The 26,987-nt window shown below is 48.1% G+C and overlaps 1 protein-coding gene across 3 annotated transcripts in view; it reads right to left on the reverse strand.

The window, feature by feature from the left end:
- LOC141050268 (sulfotransferase 2B1-like) overlaps positions 1-26,987 on the reverse strand; it is a 294,093-nt gene that overhangs the window by 156,799 nt on the left and 110,307 nt on the right. For all 3 annotated transcript variants that reach the window (XM_073547154.1, XM_073547156.1, XM_073547155.1), the window contains one exon: positions 4,577-4,785. In XM_073547154.1, coding sequence (XP_073403255.1) covers positions 4,577-4,785 — 209 coding nt within the window. The remainder of the gene's footprint in view (positions 1-4,576; positions 4,786-26,987) is intronic.

Below are 26,987 nucleotides of genomic sequence, written 5' to 3' on the forward strand. Positions count from 1 at the left end.
CACCAGTTGATCTGCCGTTGTAGGATTTCCATGGCTTACCCACTTCCTCAGGGCTGGCGGTAGAGATCTCTGGTACTTCTCCATGATGACTCTCTGGATTATTTCTGGTGCTGTCAGCACCTCGGGTTGTAGCCACTTCTTCGTCATGTGGATCAGGTCGAACATCTGTGACCGCAGTGGTTTATCCGGCTGATATGTCCATTGATGCACTCTCTGTGCACGGACAGCGGTCATCACTCCCAGCCGGGCCAAGATCTCGGCTTTCAGTTTGTCAAAGTCCTGCGTGGCTTCAGGTTCAAAGTCATAATAAGCCTTTTGGGCCTCACCAGAAAGAAACGGGGCAATCAGGCCGGCCCATCGTGCCTTCGGCCATTTTTCTCGCACCGCCGTCCGTTCAAACGTGGTCAGGTATGCCTCGACGTCATCTTCGGTCGTCATCTTCTGCCAGTACCGACTCACGTGAATCACTCTCGACTCGGCTTCCAGGTTAGCCTCAGTTAAGCTTGCCAGTCACTGCGCCACCTGCTGGAGAAGTGAACGATCGGTAGCTCTCATGTCCACCAACTCCTTCAGCTGGGCCATCATCACCTGATCAGCTTCTTGCTGGACGGCGGTGGACTGTACCAGCACTTTCACCACGTCCTCCATATTAATGCTTCCAATGTAATGCCCATGTTCTCCACCACAATGTGATAAAACACTCTGGGATCGCCTTTGCTGGGGTCAAAGGTCACGTGCGTTCAGCATGAAACTCAGGCTCACAGCCGGGGTCCGGGAATAACTGACACTGGGTCAGGTTTATTAAAGGTGAAAGCAATACATAAAGGAAAAAAACCATAAAGCAAATCCTTGCCTGTCCGGCACTAACTAATCAAGGTACAACCTAACTACCAACTGGCGGGCTCCTCCCGTCCAGCCAAACCACAGTTGCAGTGGGCACTGCTTTCATTCACGCGTGTCTCTCACACAGACAAGCTCTCTGTGTCCCCAGGCTGAGACACTCACACAACCACCTGGCATCCTTTTATATCCGCCTCCCATTATTCATTAGTAACCAGGTGATATGCTGACCAGACTAGGCCACATAGGAAAGGTATCTGGGCGAGATATACCTGCCCTCATCCACTATTCCCACATGATTCTCACAATACATACATACTACATACATACTACATATATACTACATTCATACAAACATACATACATATTACATATATACTACATTCATACAATATACATTCTTCGTATATACTACATTCATACAACATACATACTACATATATACTACATTCATACAATATACATACTACATACAAACTACATATATACTACATTCATACAACATACATACATACATACTACATATATACTGCATTCATACAACATACATACATGCATACATACTACATACATACTACATTCATACAACATACATACATACATAGTACATACTACATAAATACTACATGCTACATACAATACATTCATACATTCATACAATACATACATATAGACATGCAGTACATATAACATAGAGTACTTACTCACCATCACTTGTCACTTTGATCCCCAAAGCCAGTGTCATCTGTAAAAAATATTAAAATAACAAACAACCAATATACTCCCTGATCCGCAGAAATCCACGAATGTCCCATGACGATCTCCTGTGGAGAACAGCAGCATCAGCTGATGCGACCGCTCTCTAGGGGCTCCAGGAATACAATGACGGGAGCTAGGTATCCTTCCACACTGTATTCCTCTGCCACTGTAAAAAAATAGTCCCAAGTCTCACTTTTGGCACTGCTGTGTGAGAAAGTTCCCACGCAGCTTTGCCATAAAGTGAGACCAGTAAACTATAGTAACCTCTCAGTGATGCACTGCAGGAGATCGTCGTGGGACACTCGTGAATTTCTGTGGATCAGGGAGTATATTGGTTGTTTGTTATTTTAATATTTTTACAGTGAGATGACACTAGCTTCAGGGATAAAAGTGACAAGTGATGGTGAGTATGTACTCTATGTTATATGTACTGTATGTCTATATGTATGTATTGTATGAATGTATTGTATGTAGTATGTATATAGTATGTATGTAGCAAGTTGTATGTATGTAGTAAGTATGTAGTATGTACACTCACTGGCCACTTTATTAGGTACACCTGTCCAACTGTGTGTTAAGACTTAATTTCTAATCAGCCAATCACATGGCGGCAACTCAGTGCATTTAGGCATGTAGACATGGTCAAGACAATCTCCTGCAGTTCAAACCGAGCATCAGTATGGGGAAGAAAGGTGATTTGAGTGCCTTTGAACGTGGCATGATTGTTGGTGCCAGAAGGGCTGGTCTGAGAATTTCAGAAACTGCTGATCTACTGGGATTTTCACGCACAACCATCTCTAGGGTTTACAGAGAATGGTCCGAAAAAGAAAAAAAATCCAGTGAGCGGCAGTTCTGTGGCCGGAAATGCCATGTTGATGCCAGAGGTCAGAGGAGAATGGGCAGACTGGTTCGAGCTGATAGAAAGGCAACAGTGACTCAAATTGCCACCCGTTACAACCAAGGTAGGCAGAAGAGCATCTCTGAACGCACAGTGCGTCGAACTTTGAGGCAGATGGGCTACAGCAGCAGAAGACCACACTGGGTACCACTCCTCTCAGCTAAGAACAGGAAACTGAGGCTAAAATTTGCACAAGCTCATCGAAATTGGACAGTAGAAGATTGGAAAAACGTTGCCTGGTCTGATGAGTCTCGATTTCTGCTGCGACATTCGGATGGTAGGGTCAGAATTTGGCGTAAACAACATGAAACCATGGATCCATCCTGCCTTGTATCAACGGTTCAGGCTGGTGGTGGTGGTGTCATGGTGTGGGGAATTTTTTCTGGGCACTCTTTGGGCCCCTTGGTACCAATTGAGCATCGTTGCAACGCCACAGCCTACCTGAGTATTGTTGCTGACCATGTCCATCCCTTTATGACCACAATGTACCCAACATCTGATGGCTACTTTCAGCAGGATAATGCGCCATGTCATAAAGCTCGAATCATCTCAGATTGGTTTCTTGAACATGACAATGAGTTTACTGTACTCAAATGGCCTCCTCAGTCACCAGATCTCAATCCAATAGAGCATCTTTGGGATGTGGTGGAACGGGAGATTCGCATCAGGGATGTGCAGCCAACAAATCTGCGCCAACTGTGTGATGCCATCATGTCAATATGGTCCAAAATCTCTGAGGAATGCTTCCAGCACCTTGTTGAATCTCTGCCACGAAGAATTGAGGCAGTTCTGAAGGCAAAAGGGGGTCCAACCCCTTACTAGCATGGTGTACCTAATAAAGTGGCCAGTGAGTGTATGTATGTTGTATGAATGTAGTATATATGTAGTATGTATGTAGTATGTGTGCTGTATGAATGTAGTATATATGTAGTATGTACGTAGTATGTATGTATGTATGTATGTATGTTGTATGAATGTAGTATATATGAAGTATGTATGTAGTATGCATGTATGTTGTATGAATGTTGTATATATGTAGTACGTATGTAGTATGTATGTTTTTTTTTTTTTACATTCAACACATTAGCCGGATGATGGGACTACTACTGTCCCATCATTGGCTAATGTGTCAATCACTGTAATTGTAGCAGGCATAGCCCGATGGGACTTGTAGTCCCATCGGATGATGCCTGCACACACTCAACCCCCGGCAGGCCCACACAGACCCCCAGCAGCACGCACAGACCCCCAGCAGGCCTGTACAGACCCCCGGCAGGCCCGCACAGACCCCCGGCAGCCCGCACAGACCCCCGGCAGGCCCGCACAGACCCCCGGCAGGCCCGTACAGACCCCTGGCAGGCCCGCACAGACTGCGCATCATGATGACATCATTTCAGCAGCCAATCACAGCCATGCCATTAGTTAACATGGCTAACACAACTGGCTCATTGCATTATGGGAACTTCCGATTCCGGTATTCGATATTGTAAAAATATCGGTACTCGGTATCGGAACACCGATACAGCGAATATCGGCCGATACCCGCTATTTGCAGTATCGGAATGCTCAACACTAATTACCACCTATTTTGGTTACTCATGCACCTGATTCTAAAATTATAAAATCCCCGACTTTCTGCAAGTGTTCGCAGAAGAATTGATGCTGTCTTAAAACCAAAGGATGGTCACAACCAATATTTATTTGATTTAGATTTTTTTTTATCAATCACTTTGCATTTTTTTTAATTAATAAAAATAAACTATACAGACTGGCTGCGTTGTTGATATGGTCCTTGCAAAGTGACTTTAGTAATAAACTACTATGTTTTTCTGTCATGCAGGCAATACGACAAAAATGTAATTCTGAATATAGCTTTGTTCCAGGATCAGCAGTGTTGCATTATCATCCTTGTAAAATTGGGCTCAAGGCAAATAAAAGAGTATTTCAGATTTTACTAATGCTTTCCCTCCCTTACTCCTCCTCCTCGCCCTCCCGCGTTGTACGCCTTATTAATTGTATCCGGATAATCCTTACACATGGTTCATGGATTTACAATGCCAAGAATTACATTTTACTTACTTTTGCCTTAGATTCAAAAAAGGATTTAGCAAAAATGTGCTGTGGCAGGTGGGAAGTTAATATTCTTGGAGAATTCATATTTTTAATATTTTCTGTATATCCAATTGCTTCATACCATGGTGATCTCTCGTATGTAGGCAAAATGCTGCTTTTTACAACATCTCCTTTGTGTTTAATTAAATTTAAGATTTCTATCATCCAGGTAGTACCTGCAAGAAATAAAAGTTACACATTTTGTTATATTTTTTTTTTCTTGGGCAACATATATGTTCCTTGATATTTGAAAAGCTACTTAGTACATACATGGATTTAAAGGGAAGCAATAATAAGAAAATTACCAGTTTTTTTATACCAGCTTTTTTGAGCTAAAAGTATTTGGTAAATAATTTTGACTGTTTTTTTTAGCATATCACAATCTGTATAAAAATAAGAATAGACAATTAGCAATGCAGCATTTTCATATGGGCCACCGGGGTTTCCTTAAAATTTACATTATTTTTAGGACTATAAGATGCACATTTTTCCTCCACAAATTTGGAGGAAAATGGGAGGTACATCTTATATTCCAGATATTGCTGTGGATGAGTAGAAGTTAGATGGGGTGGGGGAGCATCAGCCGTGGACAAGCGGGTCACAGGAGGCAGGAGCCGGCTGCTGTAGCTAACACCTGTGCCCGCTGCTAAAGAGAACTGAATATTCACTGCTCCCCATGCCCATAATTTCTCCCACCTCTATTCAGTGAAGCTAGCGCTGAGAGGTAAGATGGATAATGGGCATGGAGAGCAGTGAAATTTAATTCCTCTTTAATAGCAGGCAAAGTGTTAGCCACAGCCGCCGGTTCCTGCAGCTGCTGGATGATCAAGTGTGACCGCTATTACAGAGAGTGAATATTTACTGCTCTCCACTCCCATGAGCATGGGGAGAAATTAATATTCCTTTATCTTTAATATTGGGCACAGTAGCAGCAGCCGATGACTTCCTGGAGTGGCTGGGCGATCACGTGTGACCAACAAAAAGTTTGTCCACAACTGTAAGGAAAATTGTTCGGGATGCAAAGAAAGACCCACAAATAACATCAGTTGAAATACTGGACTCTCTGAAAACTAGATGTGTGGCTGTTTCAAGATGCACAATAAGGAGGCACTTGAAGAAAACTTGGCTGCATGGTTGAGTCACCAGAAGAAAGCAATTACTGAGCAAATGCCACAAAGTATCTCACCTACAAAAACAGCACAGAGACAAGCCTCAAAACTTCTGGAACAAGGAAATTTGGAGTGATGAGACCAAAATTTAATTTTTTGGCCACAGCCATAAATGGTACATTTGGAGAGAGATGAACAAGGACTATGATGAAAGGAACACCAAACCTACTGTAAAGCACGGTGGTGGATCGCTGATGATTTGGGGATGTGTGATCTACAAAGGCACAGGATACTTAGTCAAAGTTTTAGGAAAGAAGAAATGCAGCACGCTGTCAGCAAATACTGGAGGCAAATTTGCAATCATCAGCCCGGAAGCTGCACATGGGACATACTTGGACCTTCCAACATGACAATGATCCAAAACACAGGGCCAAGTCTACAGCACAACAAAGTGAAGGTTCTGTAGTGGCCTTCTCAGTCTCCTGACCTCAATATCATTGAGCCGCTCTGGAGAGATCTCAAGCGCGCAGCTCATGCTAGACAGCCCAGGAATTTCCAGGAACTGGAGGCTTTTTGCTAAGAAGAGTGGGCTGCTTTACCATCTGAAAAAATTAAGAACCTTATCCACAACTAGCACAAAAGACTTCAAGCTGTCATTGATGTTAGAGGGGGCAATACATGGTATTAAGAAATGGGGTATGTGAACTTTTGATCAGGGTCATTTGGATGTTTTGGATTGTCATTATGATTTAAAAAGAAAAAACACACTAGTTTGATAATAAATGGCTTCACCCAACCACTGACCATGAGTGGAGAAAAAGGTTTGGTGTTATCATTCATATTTTCTGAAAAAAAGGCCAAGAAAGCAAATATTCTGCCAGGGTATGTAAACTTTTGAGCACAACTGTATTCTATTCTAACCTGTCAGTGTGATTTTACTGTATGCGGCAGATGAATTGGCGGTTTTTCAAATGTGATTGGTGTATAAAAATCGAACAGCATCTGCATGGCCTGAGTGCTGTGTGATTTTTTTTTTCTCACACCCATTGACTTCTATTGTGGGGTGCGATCAGATTTCTGATTACAATCGCAGCAGGCTGCAACTTTTTTCCAGTCCGATCGTGATCCTATCTGAGCTGGATGAAAAATGCAGATGAATACAAAATCATAGAACAACATTGGTCCAACTGCAATCCGATATTTTATTGGATTGCATTTCCCCAATTTCATCGCAAGTGGAAATGAGCCCTGATGAGTTTAGCAGCCCAAACCTGACACTGCGTGTAGGTTACTGTGCACAATCCTGCTGACAGGTGGCCTTTAAAGGACGGGAATTATGAGACAAAAATACACCCAGTGGCTGTGCGGGGGGCTGTGCGGTGGTATGCGGGCTCTGAATTTTCTCACGCTGTATTGCCGTAAAGCGAGAGGCTTAACTCCGATGACACACGAAAGGAGGGTTATCTCTGGACAGTGTGTCATCGGAGGCCTATAGAGAGGTCACATCTGCTGATGTGACTGCTCTATAGGGGAGATCGTCGTGGGACACTCGTTTTTAAAGCGGGACTGCGTCAGAAAGGTAAGTATAGGTTGGTTTGCTTTTTTTAATTTTTTGCAGGTGATCGATGGCTTCGCTAGGATCTGGGCATACAATAAAAATGATGAAAAACTGTGTTGTGCTTTATTTCATTAAAATTCTTTTTTTCTGGCTGTGTCTTTTTTTTAACCCTTTCCTACTATGGGATTAATAATGGATGGGCGTCTTATTGACACCTCTCCATTATTAACTGGGCTTAATGTCACCTTACAAAAGCAAGGTGACATTAACCCTTTGTTACCCCATATGCCACCCCTACAGGGCTATGGGAAGAGAGGGGCTAAGTGCCAAAATTGGCACATCTTAGACATGCGCCATTTCTGGGGCGGCTGCGGGTTGGTATTTTTTAGCCGGAGGGGAAAAACCATGGCCCCTTCCTAGGCTATGAATATTAGCCTGCAGAAGGGGCCACGGGTCTTACCCTCTTCCGATGCTACAAATATTGGCCCCTGGCCATCGGCTTTCCCCCTCTACCGCAGAAATTTGCGCTATTTTTTTCCGTTGTTTTGTTTTTTTATATATATATATGGCTATATATCTATGGATATATCTACATGTGAAACAATTGAAGGCAGCAGTCCTTTTTCATAAAGTAGAAAAAATGTGTTTTTTTATTTCAGACCCACGTGGTTGGCGACGTTTCAGCTCATGCAGAGCCTTTATTATCGACTTGATAAAGGCTCTGCATGAACCGAAACGTCGCCAACCACGTGGGTCTGAAATAAAAAAAACACATTTTTTCTACTTTCTTAAATAGGAGTGCAGCCTTCAGTTTTTTCATGTGTGGATTTTGGCTTATGGGATATTTGCTGAGAAGGCCTGTGCACCTCATGGAATTGGATTGTGCTGCTCCATTTTTTCTTGCAATATGGATAAATCTATGGATATATCTATGTATTCTATCTATCCATCTATCGCATATCTATCTTTCTATCTATCTATCGATCTGTCTGTCTGTGGGCATTTTTAAAAACAGATCCGTCAAACAATTGAAGAAAGGGATGAAAAAACAGATGCGATGAATTGTGACTGACGACAAAAAACCGATATGTGAAAGCAGACTAACACCCCAAAGAACTTTATCCAGTAACATCCGTGCCATTGCAAATATTTACTGCATAGATCAAACCGGCAGTGATTCTTGTACGCCTGCCACCGGCTGGGGCAGCACTCATTCATTATGACTGCCCGGCACAGCCCTCTCAAGCATCCTTCACAGACCGCGCTTGTCATCTTGAACCATCATAAAGGGGGTTTTACACATAGCGAGATCGCTAACAATATCGCTAAAGCGTCACCGATTTTGTGACGCAGCAGCTATGTGTGATACTTACCTCCGACCGGCTCCCCCGCTGTCCATCGCTGATCGCGCAGCTCCATTTCTCGTCGGGCGCTTCCTGCTGGCGCCGACGAGCGACGCGTGGACGCGGACGGGAGGAGGTCAGGATCGCCGCGTCTGAAAGGTAAGTAACGACCGCTAGATCGCTGCTGCATCGCTGTGAGATCTGCCTGTTTGGCAGCTCACTAGCGACCATTTAGCGATGCACCAGCGATCCTGACTAGTTCGTATCGTTGTCGGGATCACTGGTGCATCGCTAAATGTAAAGGGGCCTTAAAGCAGGGTAGTGGATAGTATCCCTATACCCGGCACCCATTGTAACACGTCCTCAGCTGCTCGATTATCTTAGCAGCATAGCCAGATCACTATCAGTGGATCCAGCTCTCCTTAGCAGTCATCACGGTGCAGCTCTCCTAACAGCCTGGGGCACCCAGCTTTTCCAATACTGATCGCTTTACAACCAATGCACCACACCAGGAACCGCTGACAGCGGCTAAGGTAAGGCCGGGATCACACATGTGAGGAATACGGCCGAGTCTCGCATGGTAATCACCGGCGCTGCCGCCGGGACTCAGGAGCGGGGCGTGCGGCCGCATAGCAATACATGGAGCTGCACGCCCCGCTCCTGAGTCCCGGCGGCAGCGCCGTGTATTACCATGCGAGACTCAGCCGTTTAAATCGCAAGTGTGATCCCGGCCTTATTCTTTAATTGTAACTGTCTGGCAGAATTCATACAGTTCTGACTCCAGCAATGGCACGCATGTTACTGGATCACTGATAGAGTTCATTGGGGTGTTATGGGGTTTTCACACAGCTACCTATAAAAAACTAATATTTTACTCCTGGAGTAAAGCTAGTACACATTCTTACAGTGTCCACACACTTTCTATTATAATGGACTCTTGGTGACATTATTGGAACACTGCCACCTGAAGGTTCATTACCTCCACGAGAGCAGATTTTGTGGAGTCACTCATCTACATTCCCGGTGACATTCATTTTACCTTTTCATAGTGTGGTTCAAGGAGCAGCTATTTCTCATATGCTGGCCCCTGGGAAAACTTTTATGTGAGGACAAAATCATTGCTTTCTTTTTTTTTTTTTCTTGCAATATAGTGATTGGCTTCTGAGCGCCGTTTTGGATCTCTAGTTTTTCTTCCATTGTCATTGCTTCGTTATTACAGTTTATTTGTCTCAACTTTGGTCTCAGTTACATTTTATCCCATGCAATCAGATTCCATAGTACCTTCATAATTATTACAGCTGGCCTCCAAAAAAGGCAGCAGGGTGGAGAGGACGCACTCCAAGAAAGTGTTTGTGTCCTCCGTGTTAAGTGACCTGAACCATGGACATTGCTAACCTTGAGCAGGCTGATCCCTGCTAGAAGGACTGTGTTGTGATTATTTTTCCCAGCTCGGTTTATCCCCTTAATGACGGCCAATATGCCTTTTAACGGTGGCAGTTAAGGGTACTTATTCCTCAGCGCCTCTTTTTAATGGAGCTGAGAAACAAGATTATAACGCCCCCCAGGTTTGGAAAATTTCTGAGTTCTCGGCTACTGGGGTAGCTTAGAATCCGGAGAATATCACTTGGGTCAGTTTTTACCGTCCCCAGTGTTGCGACTGCCGTTATTTCCCATTTATTTCTCTCTCCTCTGATATGATCTAGCACATTAGAGGAGAGAGATATGGGGTACCTCCGGCACCTCCTGCGTCCCCCGATCCTGTTCCTGGCCCTTGGCGTCTTCTTCCAGGAAATAAATGGCGGGTGCATGTGCAGTGTGCCCGCTGAGATCTGCTGGCTGACGCCAGGCAACAATAGATTTTTCCTATTGGTTCATTTTGATCACTGTGATTGATTCAAAAATACTTGTACAGGATGTGTTATACGTTCCAGGATTAGAAGGATGATTATTATCTGTAAAACATCTAAAGGGGCCTTTACACATAGCGATATCACTAGCGATATCGCTAAAGAGTCACCGATTTTGTGACGCAGCAGCGATATCGCTATGTGTGATACTTACCTCCGACCGGCTCCCCCGCTGTCTGTCGCTGATCGCGCGAGATCATGCAGCTCCATTTCTCATTGGGCGCTTCCTGCTGGCACCGACGAGCGGCGCTTGGACGCGGGCGGGAGGACGTCAGGATCGCCACGTCTGAAAGGTAGGTAACAACCGCTGCTGCATCGCTGTGAGATCTGCCTGTGTGGCAGCTCACTAGCAACCATTTAGCGATGCACCAGCGATCCTGACCGGGTCGTATCATGGTCGGAATCCCTGGTGCATCTGTAGGGTTCTAGCAGGTTCGCAGGATGCAGTGACGAGACACGAGACTGAGTGTGTTTTGTGGAATAAACTTTTATAAACTATAGACGCTGGGGCTATCTTGAGCAAACCAAAGGGGTTAACAATAACCAGTCCACGCAGGGACTCAACAATCCTAACAACACTTTCTAATATAAATGCGACTAACGCAGTTTGCCTGGGTGCTATAGGCCACGTATGACCAAACTACGGGTCCTTATCTCCTATATTGTACTTATCCTTCCAGGGGGTCTGTTAGGATCACAAGCATGGCCGCGTAGAGGTCGCTGATGCGGCTGCCTTGACGCCTCGATATTCCGGGAAGGAACTGGGCTCGACAGGCCCTGAAGAGATGATGCCGGTGGGGCGCAACAGGCCCTGAAGAAATGATGCCGGTGGGGCGCAACAGGCCCTGAAGAAATAATGCCGATGGGGCGCAACAGGCCCTGAAGAAACAATGCCGGTGGGGCGCAACAGGCCCTGAAGAAACAATGCCAGTGGGGTGCAACAGGCCCTGAAAGAATGATGCTGGTGGGGCGCAACAGGCCCTGAAGAAACGATGCCGGTAGGGCGCAACAGGCCCTGAAGAAACGGTGCCGATGGGGCGCAACAGGCGTCGCCTTGCGGCTCTCGTCTCACTGCGGAGTTATAACGCAGTCTCTAAATATAACCGTTCACCAACCTCTGCTCAGGGTCCCTTAGCAAACCGGACGGGGGCCTCTACTGCCGCCTGTAGCGAGGTGGCGCCCCCGGGGCCAGTGATGACAGGGCCGCAGCTGTGGGAGAATGCAGGGGGGCAGTGTCCTGACCGCTGTAAAGGAATGGTCTGTCGTCGCAGCGGTCACCTGAGGTAGCCGCCTTGTCACAACAGGGTGGGAAGCAGCGGGAGTGGCTGTATGTGACTGCATGCGGGGAGCGGTCACCGGTGCAAGGCTCTCGCGTGTCACTAGTCGGTGAGTCCGCAGCTTTCCTTTCACAGGCCCCTGTCAGTCTCTCCACAACACACCGTCCACTCCCTCGGTCTAGGACACCGACATCCTGAAAGTATAATGGAGCTACAAAGGAAAGAATTGACAAAGGATCTATTGATATCAGATTGCTCAATTACCATAAGATGTGAATGTTGTATAAAATCTAAAGTTACAAGGACATCTATTCCTAAAGAAAGTGAAATAAAAAGCACAAGACCACTTGATTTGGTGGATACTGACGTATGTGGACCCATGAAAGTGACTACATCAGGAGGCAATAGATACATGGTGACTTTTATAGATGACTACTCAACATATACAGTCACATACTTGATCAAGATATAAATCGAAGCTTTCAATAAACTAGTAGACTACGTGACAAAGTAGAATAACAAGTTTCAGAGGAAGCCAATTGTCATTGGAAGTGATAACGGAGGTGAATTTACAGGACACGAAATAGAAAACTACTTAAGACAGAATGGTATAGAACAACAGAAAACTGTTCCGTCCACACCTGAACAAAATGGAGTAATGAACATGAACATGGAGTAATGGAGTAAGATAAGATGTGTGCTGACAGATTCCAAACTACCAGAGAAATATTGGAATATTGGGGTGAGGCAGCAATGACAGCTACATATCTACAGAGCAGACTTTTTTTTCCAGAAAAACTGAAGAAACTCCATATGAACTGTGGCAAGGTATGAAACCAACTGTCAATCATTTAGGAGTTTTTGGTTGTAAAGATTTTATTTTAATTTCAACAGAAAAACGTTCCAAATTTCAAAACAGATCCATGGAGGGAATATTTGCTGGATATAGTGAAAATTGCAAAGGATATAGAATCCTAGATCCCACAACAGACAAAGTTACCGTGAGTAACATTATGACATTCACTGAGGATCTAAATGAAGACACTATGATTTCATTGGAAACAAAAAATGAGAAAAACAGCAGTGATATAGCAGAAGGAATATCTGATGAGAAAGAAGTTGAAATTGATAAAAAAAACAGAAGTCTGAAAGCGAAGAGATACAACTACAAACAGACACAGAACTAAGACGTTCAACAAGAGAAAACAAAGGAAAACCACCACAAAACGCCTCTCATACAAGGCAAGCACAAGTAACATTTTTGAACCTACCTCTTGGGCAGGGCCGTATTTGTCATTAGGCACTCGTAGGCACGTGCCTAGGGTGGGACTCTGCGGGAGGGCAGCACCTGAGTAAGGTTATTTTATTTTTTAGTCCGGGGGTCGTCCCTTCCCCCCATCATAATCACCTCCTCCAGTGGTTCCTGCGCTGCAGCTCCGATGGTCCTGAGCTGCGCCGATATCTGCTCTTCCTGTGTCAGCGCGCGGTCACATGGTACCACTCATTAAGGTCATGAATATGGACGCCACTCCACTCTCATAGGTGTGGCGCCCATATTCATGACCTTAATGACTGGTACTACGTGACCGTGCACACACACAAACAGGAAGAACAGATACCAGCGCCTGGCTATACAAGACATGCAGCAGCAGGTGAGCTGGATAAAGAGTAAGCTGCGTGGGGGATGGAGAGTGAGCAGGGGGTAGAGTGAGCAGGGGGGAGAGTGAGCAGGGGGAGAGTGAGCAGGGGGAGAGTGAGCGGTGGGGGGGAGAGTGAGCGGTGGGGGGGAAGAGTGAGAAGTGGGGGGGATGGAGTGGCAGGGGGGAGAGTGAGGCGGGTGGAGAATGAGCGGAGGCTGCACTCAGTGCACTGGGGAGATGGCTGCACTAGGGAGATGGGTGCACTGAGAAGACGGGTGCAATGGGGAGATGGGTGCACTGAGGAGACGGCTGCACTGTGGAGATGGGTTCACTGGGGAGATGGCTGCACTGAGTAGATGGGTTCACTGGGGAGATGGCTGCACTGGGGAGATGGCTGCACTGGGGAGATGGTTGCACTGGGGAGACGGCTACACTGGGGAGATGGCTGCACTGGGGAGACGGCTGCACTGGGGAGACGGCTGCACTGGGGAGACGGCTGCACTGGGGAGATGGCTGCACTGGGGAGACGGCTACACTGGGGAGACGGCTGCACTGGGGAGACGGCTGCACTGGGGAGACGGCTGCACTGGGGAGATGGCTGCACTGGGGAGACGGCTACACTGGGGAGACGGCTGCAGTGGGGAGATGGCTGCACTGGGGAGATGGGTGCACTAGGGAGAAAGGCTACTTCCACATCAGCGATTTTTTTCCAAAGTGTCTGCATTAGTCATACTCACCAATGGGGGAGGCAGCACTAAAAGTGACTAGGGCAGCATAAACTCTAAATACGGCCCAGCTCTTGGGAAGACAAATCTCGACTCCCTGAAGAAGAAGCTAATAAATGGATAGAGGCAGCAGAAATAGAAATAAAATCCATGCATGACTCAAAGACGTAGGACACTAACAGAATTACCAGAAGGAAGAAAAGCTATAGGATGTAAATGGGTTTTTAAATTAAAATACCAAACAGATGGCACAGCTGAACGATACCGAGCAAGACTTGTAGCTAAAGGTTATTATCAAAAATATGGAGAAGACTATGATGAAACATTTGCTCCAGTTGTCAAACATACAACAATAAGAACTTTGTTTGCAGTTGCAGCAATGAAACAAATGAAACTGTATCATCTGGATTTAAAGACAGCATTTTTGAATGGAAGTTTAACAGAAGATATTTACATGGAACAACCTCCAGGATTCAAAGATGAAAGTAACCCAAACATGGTTTGCAAATTACAGAAAAGCATATATGGTTTAAAACAAGCTGCTAAAGCGTGGAATAATAAAATCATGGAAGTGATCACAAATGAAACATTTCAAAGAAGCAAAGCTGATCCTTGCCTGTACACAAAAAGACTAATGAACAGATGGATTTATGCACTTGACGACATTTTAGCTTGTTTTGAAAAGCAAAAGGGATAAAGAAGACATGCTAAGAATCCTGAATCAACATTTTGAGATCAAAGACTTGGGAAATGTGAAACAGTACCTAGGAATACAGATAGAAAAAGAAGAAGATGGATGTTTCTTACTTACAGAGTTGAGCGACTTTTGGTTTTTTAGGGTCGCGTTTCGTTTCGTGAAACCCGACTTTTCCAAAAGTCGGGTCGAGCAAGATCGTCCGATTATAGGGAAAAGTCAGGGTCGTCCCGAAACACGAAACCCAATGTAAGTCAATGGGGAATAAAAGTCGGCAGTGAGAGGACAGGAAACACACCTACAGTGCCCATTTGAATGCCAAAAGCATCAATTCTTCTTACTTAAGCTTGTCAACCTTAATTAACTTCATAATACAAGTTATGCACTGAAAAATGGGGGTTATTTGGCTAAAGTTGGGGGGGGGGGGAAGGCTGGCTGCAGGTTTTCATGTGCCCTGGGCGAAAGAGCGCCCCTTTAACACATACCACAACTCATCATGCTCCGATACGGCAGAGAAATAGCGGTATAGTACAATGAAAAATACCTCACTTTTTACATCTCATGACGAGGCCCATCTATTTCTCCATACAGAATCATTGGTCCCATATAATGTTTGAAACAGTATATGATGAGCTCCACATAATGCTACAGTATATGTTGGTCCCCATGGATGAAGCTCCACTGTCTTATGGGCCCAAATAATGCTCCAAACATAATGGGCCCCATTTCTAATGCTCTAGTGTATAATGGGCCCTGTAAATGCTGCTCCAGTGTCTGATGTCCACCTTTGGAATGTTCCAGTGTATGGTGGGCCCCATCTATCATTCTCCAGAGTATAGTGCTCCCCAAAAATTGCTGTCCCAACATTGAAAACAATCAAATAAGTCTCCTCGCTAGGGAATCCCTGTACTTGTCTGGATTCCTCGTCGTCCCCATCTTCCATCTCACTGCACAGTATTTCAACTTTGCAAGTGCTGTGATCCTGGGCAAGCAGGGGGGGCCCACTCGTTGGCGACGGCACTGGCACAGGGCCCCTGATAGTACGGTGGTGTGTCTGATGGCGGGTGGGCCGAACCTGCACTTTCATCTGCAGCTTCCTCTTTGTCACCGTGTAAGATGGAACTGTATATGGGAAGGGTAACCTGAGTTTCATCAGGGTCAGATTCAGGTCGTGTAGCGTGCGAGGGGAATGTAGTGGTCTGGGTCAATGTACCAGCAGATTCATCGAGCAGTGGCTGGGCATCAGTGCACTTGTGTCGCCCCCAGGAGTACGGTCGCCACAGTGGCATTACCTTCTTCCTAGGGAGTGTGATGTCATGCTTGGGAGCAACGAAGGATCTCTCTAGCAGGTTAACTGATTGGGCGGCATTATTCCCACGAGTCATGACCCTCCAAACAGCGTTCATGAAGGCAAAGTGTTTGTTTTACGTGGGCAGTATGGTTGCAAAGCTGAACCTTAAAGGAATGTCCAGAAGGGCACCACCAGGAGTGGAGCCTACGGTTAAATTCGACTCCACCTGGGAAACCTCAACCATGTCAGCTACAGAACAGATGCACACATTGCAAGCTTAATTCCGTTAACGAACGAGACTCCGTCATGCCCCGCGGTCCGAGTCCGGCTTACTAGAGGGACACGTGAGGCTCTGGCACATGAGATTGGCCAATAACTGGTGTGTCATGCCCTTACATGTCCGTGGCTGCATGTGCGCTACACTGAAAAGGCCAGCGTTTGTCGCTTACAGGTGCAGATAACCCGCTGAACAACGTTAGTGATGGGGATCTGTGATTACAATTATTACCCGCGAACAATGATTTCCCAGTAAGTGCAGGTCAACCGCAGTTCCGGAATTAGGCCTAACCGTCATTCCTGAAAAAATGAAAAACTTACGTGTGCAAACCACAGGTGCTGTAGCTTGCTTAACAGCTCTCCAGCCGTTCTCACGCCGAGTATGGATTACACGTGATTGCACAAAGGTTAGAAAGGGTACCGGTTCCCCGGATAACATGTATGGATAGCGTACACATTCAAAATATATGTCTATACATCAGGAGGCAGGCTCAGACGGTGTCAGGCACAGTATGGATTTGACGGCCCAGACTACACACCGGAGGAGCACAGCTCGCACAGCCGCTCCACCATGTGCAGGGTGGAGTTCCACCTTGTTGCAATGTCGATAATGAGGCAGTGGTTGGGAAGGTGGAGCAATCGCTGCAGCTTCTGCATACGAACGGAGTGTACAGGCGACCGGCGGATGTGCGCGCACAGTCTTCGCACCTTCTGGAGCAGGGCTGTTAACTCCGGATAATTTTTGAGGAAGCATTGCACCACCAGGTTCAAGGTGTGAGCCAAGCAAGGTATATGGCTGAGTTTTGAAAGGGCTATGGCTGCCACAAAATTACGGCCGTTATCACTAACTACCTTGCCTGCCTCAAGATGTACACTGCCCAGCCATGACTCAGTTTGTCGCTTCAAGTACTCGGCCAGCACCTCGGCGGTGTGTCTGTTGCCCAAACACATCATCTGCAACACAGCCTGCTGACGCTTTCCACTAGCTATTCTATAGGGGGACACATCGTGTGCAACAGTGGCAGCTGCAGATGGAGTGCTCGTACGACTGAGCTCTGTGGACGAGCTTTCGCTTCTGGAGGAGGAGGAGGAGGGTCGAACGCCTACAGCCAACTGTTTCCTAAACCGTGGGCTAGGCAGCACTGTCCCACCACCGCTGTCCCCTGTGGACCCTGCATCCACCACATTAACCCAGTGCGCAGTGATGGACACGTAACGGCCCTGGCCATGCCGACTGGACCATGCATCAGTTGTGAGGTGCACCTTTCCGCTCACTGACTGCTTGAGTGCATGGACAATGCGGTCTTTCACATGATGGTGGAGGGCTGGGATGGCTTTGCGAGAGAAGAAGTGGCGACTGGGTAGGTCATAGCATGGTACTCCATAGGCCATGAGTTCGCGGAAAGCTGTGCTTTCCACCAACCGAAAGGGCATCATCTCAAATGAGATTAGTTTGGCAATGTGGGCGTTCAAACCCAGTGTACGCGGATGAGAGACTGAGTACTTTCTTGACCTACTCATAGTGTCTGGGAGGGTGAGCTGGACTTGAGAGCTGCATATGGTGGAAGTAGCGGTGGACAGGGCGGACTGAGAGAGGGTTGATGATGGTGATGGAGTTGGTGTTCTTTCTGATGGCCTAGAATCAGTCTTTCGTTGATATAACAGTGGGATTCCCTGACTGCTGTGGTCTTGCAACGACACCTCAACATTTGCTGCTGTGCTAACCGGTGGGCTTACAGTGGGGGAAACAATGTAGCGTTGCTGACTACCTTCGTTGTGATCAGTTGCACATGTGGCACTTGAGGTTTGGTGTTGTGTCCACGCTTGCAAGTGCATGCTGGTTAAATGTCTAAGCATGCAACTGGTATTCAAATTTTTCAGATTTTTCCCTCGGCTAAAGGTCTTTGCGCACTTCTTACAGATAACCTTGGCCTGATCATGAGGATTTTGTTCAAAAAAGTGCCACACTGCACTCTTCCTACTTTGGCAGACATTTTGCGGCCTAGCACGCTGTGATCTTTTGACCCTCTGGACAAGCTGTCCAGCAACTCTTTTGATGTTTGGAACCTGTCTTTGGAGTGCTCCGGGCCTGCCAGATAACAGCTGTTGCGATGTCGATGTCTGCTGTGGATGCTCCTCATCTGAGCTATTGGAAGCAGCACCCTCTTCCCCCAATGGATGCCAATCTGGGTCAACAACTGGGTCATCCATCACCTCCTCTTCTATGTCATGTGCACCTTCCTCTGTGTCACCGTGTATGGTGGTATAGTGTGCGGGAAGGGGCACCTGAGTCTCATCAGGTCAGAATCTGGCTCTGTACACTGCGAGGACAATGTAGTGCTCTCAGTGAATGTACCAGCAGAATCATCCATCAGCGGTTGTGCATCAGTGCACTCCATGTCAGATTCATCTTGGCCTGGGTAATTCACCATTTCACTTGATAATCCAGGCATGGTATGTGAAAACAGCTCCATGGAGTAATCAGTAGTATGGCCTGCGTCATCCTTCAATCTATGTTGGGGTGAAGGACACAAGGAAAGGTGTGGTTCATGAACATGAGCCTCCAATGACGACTCAGTGCTTTTACTTTTTACAACTGAAGAAGAGGAGGCGATAGAGCTGGAGGCTGAGTCAGCAATGTAAGACAAAACTTTTTCCTGATGCTCTGGCTTTAAAAGCGGTTTGCCAACTCCTAGAAAACTAAGCGTTCGAGGCCTTATGTAGCCAGACGATGACGCAGGGTTAGCACCTCCTGCATTTGGTCCTATTTTGCTCTTGCCACTACCATCAGATCCACCACCAACACCATCATTACCAGCTGCCAACCCCCGCCCAATTCCACGGCCTCTTCCACCAGCCTTCCTCATTTTTGGTAGAAATGTAGACAAAATCCAACAAACTATATAGTAATGTAAAACAAGGTACAAGGTGTCTATAGGACAGGGGAGATTTTGAATTTCTGCAGACACTTGTGGACACTGGACACTTTTGGATTGTGTGAGGCCCAATGAATATCTGAGCGCTATGTGACAGGCTCGATGGCACAGCTGTGACCAAAGTGACTAGAGGATAAGGGAGATTTTGAATCTCTGCACACACTTTTGGACACTGGACACTTTTGGATTGTGTGAGGCCCAATGAATATCTGAGCGCTATGTGACAGGCTCGATGGCACAGCTGTGACCAAAGTGACTAGAGGATAAGGGAGATTTTGAATCTCTGCACACACTTTTGGACACTGGACACTTTTGGATTGTGTGAGGCCCAATGAATATCTGAGCGCTATGTGACAGGCTCGATGGCACAGCTGTGACCAAAGTGACTAGAGGATAAGGGAGATTTTGAATCTCTGCACACACTTTTGGACACTGGACACTTTTGGATTGTGTGAGGCCCAATGAATATCTGAGCACTATGTGACAGGCTCGATGGCACAGCTGTGACCAAAGTGACTAGAGGATAAGGGAGATTTTGAATCTCTGCACACACTTTTGGACACTGGACACTTTTGGATTGTGTGAGGCCCAATGAATATCTGAGCGCTATGTGACAGGATCGATGGCACAGCTGTGACCAAAGTGACTAGAGGATAAGGGAGATTTTGAATCTCTGCACACACTTTTGGACACTGGACACTTTTGGATTGTGTGAGGCCCACTGATATCTGAGCGCTATGTCACAGGCTCGATGGCACAGCTGTGACAAAAGTGACTAGAGGATAAGGGAGATTGGATTGCTTTTAAAAAAGCAGTTTGCAGAGCAGTGGGTAAACAGCAATGCCAGCCTGTCAGGAAGCCTTAAAAGGCAGCCCAACAACCAACACCACTGATACACCACAATATAGCCTCCCCTTGCACTGCACACACAGTGACTGGTGAATTGTGCAGGCCAAATTGCTAGCAGCCGAAGCAGTTTTTTTTTCTTCTCAGCAGGACAAAAAAAAAAAATTGGGATTGCTTTTAAAAAAGCAGTTTGCGGAGCAGTGGGTAAACAGCAATGCAGGAATGTCAGGAAGCCTTAGAAGGCAGCCCAACAACCAACACCACTGATACACCACTATATAGCCTCCCCTTGCACTGCACACACAGTGACTGGTGTGTTGTGCAGGCCAAATCGCTAGCAGCAGAAGCAGTTTTTTTGTCTTCTTCCCTGCCTAACGCTCTCCCTACAGAATCAGCAGCAACCTCTCCCTATACTGAGATCGGCAGAAGTAAGATGGCGGTCGGCGTGCACGCCCTTTTATACCCCCTGTGACGCCCACCAAAGCAAGCCAATCACTTGCATGCCCTTCTGAAAGATGGTGGTGACCCCTGCCTATGTCATGACGTTGCTCACAGTGTCCGTGGATCCTGATTGGCTGAAAAAGAGCGCAAAACAAACTTTTGAAACGCGACTTTGGCGCGTAAGTCGCCGATCTCGTGGCCGACCTCATCCTAGGGTCGGGTTTCGTTTCATGAAACCCGACTTTGCCAAAAGTCGGCGACTTTTGAAATTTTTCGACCCGTTTCGCTCAACTCTACTTACTTAATCAAAATCACATGATTCAAGACATATCCGAAACATTTTGATTGAAAGATGCAAAAATAGCAAAGTCTCCAATGGAAACTAATTATCTTAAAGAGATGAATAGTGAGAAAAATGTGTAACCAAATAGTGAAGAGTATAGAAAGGCAATAGAATAATTACTGTATCTAGCGACTGTTACAAGACCAGACATCACATCAGCAGTAGGAATTTTGAGTAGAAAAGTATCTAAGCCAAATAAAGCTGATTGGAATGTCGTGAAGAGAGTAATACTGTTAGGATGGTGGAACGCACCAAATATAAAATAACAGGAGGTGCGTTCGCCGCCCGGAGTCCACCGTGCGGTAGGTGACAAGACCGCTGCTGAACAATGGCAGATGCACCTAAGCAATGAGGTACTGTGCTCGGGTTAACGTCACCCGAACGCTAAGAACGGCTCTGTTGTGGCACAGAGTCGCAAGAGGCAATGTGATGCTGAGACGCGGCTCTGTTAATGTCACAGAGGCCTGCGTGTGGCGTCGCAACAGCGACCAAGAGTAGCTGCGGTTAGTGCAGCGCAGCGGCAGGTAAAGCCGCAGACGTCGGTGCTGAGACACAGGCACCAACGGACGCTAGTGTAGGCGGGGATCACGTGGCGTGTAGCTTGCCACAAGCTGAGACTGACTATCCAACTCTCTGTCACCATTCGTAATATCCGAGGGAAGGGGTTTCATAATGCGTCAGTCACCAGTCCACACATCCGTCACCATACACACACAGCATAATATGCTACACTAGCGCATCGCCAAGACGCCATGCGGGCTTTTTATAGCGATGCGCTTCCGGGACCTTCCATTAGCTTGGGAAGGACCAATCAGATTTGACGTAGGACCTGAGCATGTGACCCCTGCTCTCCAGTGAGAGGTCAAGTTGCGAGCATGCCCAGTAGCACGGCATGAGGACTTAGCCTCAGGAGCAGTTCCCTGCAGAGCAGGTTGCACTGATATTGCTGCACCAGAGGTGGCAGCAACATCCAGGCTGTCAGAGTGAGTCTGAGCAGCAAGCTTGGCTCGCCGTGTTTGCTGCGCAACACCCGGAGCGGTCGAGGAAGAATGGGAGACTGCAGGATGTCTGGCTCTGGACTCCCGCTGTGCAGTGCCAGGAATCTGACGCCTCACATTACCCCCCCTAGGGTCCTCTCCCCTCTGAGCCTCACTGCGTTCAAAATCCCCGACCAGGAGCGATGCATGAATGTTGTCCACTGGCTCCCAGGTCTGAGCCTCGGGACAATGACCCTTCCAGTCCACCAAATAGAACTTTTGCCACGGACAAACCTGCGCCCCACGATGGCATTAACCTCATACTCATCAGATGATAAGTCTGATGACCCGGTGGATGGCTCAGAAAACCGGACCATGTGAACTGGTTTGAGGAGGGACACATGAAACACGTCAGATATGGCCAAATGTGGAGGAAGAGACAGGCGGTAGACCACTGAGCTAAGTCGCTCGAGGACCTTGAACGGTCCAATGTATCGTGGTGTGAACTTGGGAGACTCGACCCGCAATTTAATGTTCCGGGTGGAGAGCCACACCATGTCGCCAGGGGAGAAGCTTGGCGCAGGTCGCCGGTGCGTGTCGGCGGACGCCCTCATCCTTTCTTTAGATGCCTGAATAGCATCCTGAGTGCAATCCCAAATGTCCCGGGCCTCCACTGCCCAGTCTGCCACCCTGGAGTCAGTGGAGGACACCGGCATTGGGACAGGGACGCGTGGGTGTTGACCATAATTTAGGAGAAAGGGCGTCTGACCAGTGGAGTCGGCCACCGCATTGTTTAGGACAAATTCAGCCCAAGGCAGCAAGGATGCCCAGTCATCCTGCCTGGCAGAGACAAAATGTCGTAGATAGGTGACGAAGGTCTGATTGGCCCTTTCGACCAAGCCATTCGTCTCGGGATGGTAGGCGGAGGACAGATTTAGCTCGATGCTGAGTAAGCTGCAGAGCTCCCTCCAAAAACGAGATGCAAACTGGGGACCTCGGTCACTTACGATTTTGTCCGGCATACCATGTAAACGGAATTCATGCTTAATGAACAGGACGGCCAGACCTCGGACAGAAGGTAGGCGTGCGAGTGGCACCAGATGTACCATTTTGGAAAAATGGTCGGTAACCACCCAGATGACCGTACTGCCACTGGACTTGGGCAGGTCAACTATAAAGTCCATGCCCACCATTTCCCATGGTCTATCCGCTACTGGCAGGGGAAACAAGAGCCCCGCCGTCCTCTGTCTAGAGGGCCTGTTCCGGGCACACGAGACGCATGCTTTCACGTATGCCTTGATATCTCGAGCCATATGTGGCCACCAGTATGACCTTGCCAGGAGCTCGGTTGTCCGTTTATTACCAAAATGGCCACCTAGCCTGGAGGCATGTGCCCAGGCAAGAACCTCCGGCCATAGCCGAGGGGGCACCAAGGTCTTGCCTGGCGGTACCGACTCGAGAGCAATAGGAGCCACGGTCGTAAAACTCTCCAGAGGGAGAATTAACCAGGGCTCAGCTTTTCCTTCTTCGCTGAGACCACCGAGCGCCAGAGGGCATCTGCTTGGATGTTCTTCTCCCCGGAGAGGTAGTGCAGGGTGAAGCGGAAGCGAGAGAAGAAGAGCGACCACCTGGCCTGACGGGAATTCAGGCGTTGGGCCGTCTGAAGATAGACCAGGTTTTTGTGGTCCGTGAACACCTGAAAGGGGAACTTGGCTCCCTCCAGGAGATGTCTCCACTCGGAGAAAGCCAATTTCATGGCCAGCAGCTCCCTGTTGCCGATGCAGTAATTTTTCTCCGCTGGTGAAAAGGTCTTAGAATAGAAGAAGCAGGGATGCTTCCGACCTTGAGCATCCTTTTGGTAAAGCGTCTACCTCAAGGATAAACGGCTTATCCACATCGGGACGGTGTAAAATGGGAGCGCCTGCAAAGTGGGACTTTATGGAGGAAAAAGCCTTAGAAACCTGTTCGTTCCAGGCCTTAGGATTAGCTCCTTTTTTTTGTGAGAGCAACCAAAGGAGCTACCACAGTGGAGAAGTGGGGTATAAACTGACGGTAATAATTAACGAACCCCCAAAAGCGCTGCACCGCTTTAAGAGAATGGGGTTCCTGCCAGTCCATAACAGCTTGCAGTTTGGCCGGATCCATAGCCAACCCCTGAGCCGAGATGACGTAGCCCAGAAATGGCAAGGACTCCTGCTCAAACTGACACTTCTCCAGCTTGGTGAACAGGGAATTCGCCCGCAGTCGGTCGAATACCCTGCAGACATCTTTCTGGTGGGTGGGCAAATCTGGCAAAAAGATGAGGATGTCGTCCAGATAGACCACCACCGAGGTAGAAAGCATGTCACGGAAGACATCGTTGACGAAGTCCTGGAAGACAGCGGGCAAATAACAAAGGCCTAAGGGCATGACCAGATATTCATAATGGCCATCCAGAGTATTATAAGCTGTCTTCCATTCGACTCCCTCGCGAATACGGATCAGGTTGTATGCCCCTCGTAGGTCTAGCTTTGTGATTAACCGTGCCCCACGCAACCTGTCAAACAACTCGGAGATCAACGGGAGAGGGTACTTATTCTTTACCGTGATGGCATGGAGACCCTGGTAGTCGACACAGGGGCGTAACTCTCCACTCTTCTTCTGAACGAAGAAGAAGCCTGCCCCAGCCGGTGACGCCGACTTCCTGATAAAGCCCCGCGCCAGGTTCTCCCGGATATATTAGGACATTGCCTCTGTCTCCGGAACAGACAATGGGTAGACACATCCTCGAGGAGGTTCTGTGCCCGGCAGAAGGTCAATCGGGCAATCATAGGGACGGTGAGGCGGGAGTGTCTCCGCAGACTTCTTAGAGAAGACGTCCGCATACTGATGGTAAGGTTCAGGAAGCGTGGAGAGATCTGCAGGCAGCTCTGTAGAGGCTACCTGAAGACTGTCCCTTAGACACTACCCTCGCAGTCCTTGCTCCAGCCCAGTATTCTCCCCGACACCCAATCCATGTGAGGGGAGTGACAACGAAGCCAGGGAACCCCCGAGGAGTACCTGATCGATGCCCTGAGGCATAATAAGCAAGGACAGGGTCTCCCGATGTGAGGGGGACATGGCGAGACCGAGTGGGACCGTCTGATGGGTCACTTGAGATGGCAATGGTGCCCCATCCACCACCCTGATGGTCAGAGGTTGTGGGAGTAATACCAGGGGGATAGAGTGACTCTGGGCGAAACTCGAGGACATAAAGTTCCCTTCGGCCCTGGAGTCCAGAGTAACCTCTGCCTCCCAGGTGGAGGAACCATTATCCAGAGTATCCCGGAATACCGCCTTAGGCGAAAAGGACTCCATCTGGGACTGGCCACCACCTACAACCATGGAACGGGGTCGTCCCTTTGCCCGCTGAGGACATGTGCCAGCCGAGTGGCCAAAGTTTCGGCAGTGATAACAGCGCACACCTGACGTGGCTTAGTACCGGTGCGAGATACCTCCATGGGCTCGATGGAGGGAGGCTCCTGAGCGGAACGGCTCAGCGGTTCGGTAAAGGTGGGGGCCAGGTTAATCTTACGTCTGGATTGAGTCCTCTCCAGCCCGCGCTCCGTGAACTGGAGATCAATACGGGTGGAGACGGAGATCAATTCCTCCAGAGTTGTGGGAATATCTCGGGTGGCCAGAGCATCCTTGACGTGCTCGGCTAGGCTTCTCCAGAACACTGGGACTAACACTTTGTCCGGCCACTCCAGTTCGGAAGCCAATGTCCGAAACCGGACAGCCTAATGGCTAACCGAGAGTGACCCTTGTGTTAACGCTAACAGTTGGAGAGCCGTATCGTGCGTGACCCGTGGTCCCAAGAAGACCTGCTTCAGAGCCGCGAGGAACTGAGCAGGCCCCTGAACAACGGGATCATCACGTTCCCACAACGGGGTGGCCCACTGCAATGCCCGGCCAGCTAACAATGAGACAATAAAGCCCACCTTGGCCTGCTCTGTAGGAAACCGTGCAGCCAGCAACTCCAGGTGAATGGAGCACTGACTGACGAATCCCCTACAGGTGGCGCTTTCATCCAAAAACTTATCGGGGAGTTGGAGGGAAGAGATTGCTGGCGAGGGCAAAAGTGTGGGCAAACGTGAGACGGCCTCAGCGACCGTCTGGGCGTCAGATAGCGCAGCATTCGCAGCTGAGTTGGTGCTCTCGATAGCCGCCAACCTGCTCTCCAGCTGCCGAATGTAGCGCTGCAGCTGCTGCACGTCTGCCATTGTCAGCCAGACCCTGGTGCTAGTGTAATGTTAGGACGGCGGAACGCACCAAATATAAAATAACAGGAGGTGCGTTCGCCGCCCGGAATCCACCGTGCGGTAGGTGACAAGACCGCTGCTGAACAATGGCAGATGCACCTAAGCAATGAGGTACTGCGCTCGGGTTAACGTCACCCGAACGCTAAGAACGGCTCTGTTCTGGCACAGAGTCGCAAGAGGCAATGTGATGCCGAGACGCGGCTCTGTTAATGTCACAGAGGCCTGCGTGTGGCGTCACAACAGCGACCAAGAGTAGCTGCGGATAGTGCAGCGCAGCGGCAGGTAAAGCCGCAGACGTCGGCGCTGAGACACAGGCGCCGACGGATGCTAGTGTAGGCGAGGATCACATGGCGTATAGCTTGCCACAAGCTAAGACTGACTATCCAACTCTGTCACCATTCGTAATATCCGAGGGAAGGGGTTTCATAATGCGTCAGTCACCAGTCCACACATCCGTCACCATACACACACAGCATAATATGCTACACTAGCGCATCGCTGAGACGCCATGCAGGCTTTTTATAGCGATGTGCTTCCGGGACCTTCCATTAGCTTGGGAAGGACCAATCACATCCGACGTAGGACCTGAGCATGTGACCCCTGCTCTCCAGTGAGAGGTCAAGTTGCGAGCATGCCCAGTAGCACGGCATGAGGACTTAGCCTCAGGAGCAGTTCCCTGCAGAGCAGGTTGCACTGCTATTGCTGCACCAGAGGTAGCAGTAACATCCAAGCTGT

The sequence above is a fragment of the Dendrobates tinctorius genome, unplaced genomic scaffold (assembly GCF_039654945.1).
Source record: "Dendrobates tinctorius isolate UK_male_01 unplaced genomic scaffold, ASM3965494v1 ptg000151l, whole genome shotgun sequence".
Lineage (NCBI taxonomy): Eukaryota > Metazoa > Chordata > Amphibia > Anura > Dendrobatidae > Dendrobates > Dendrobates tinctorius.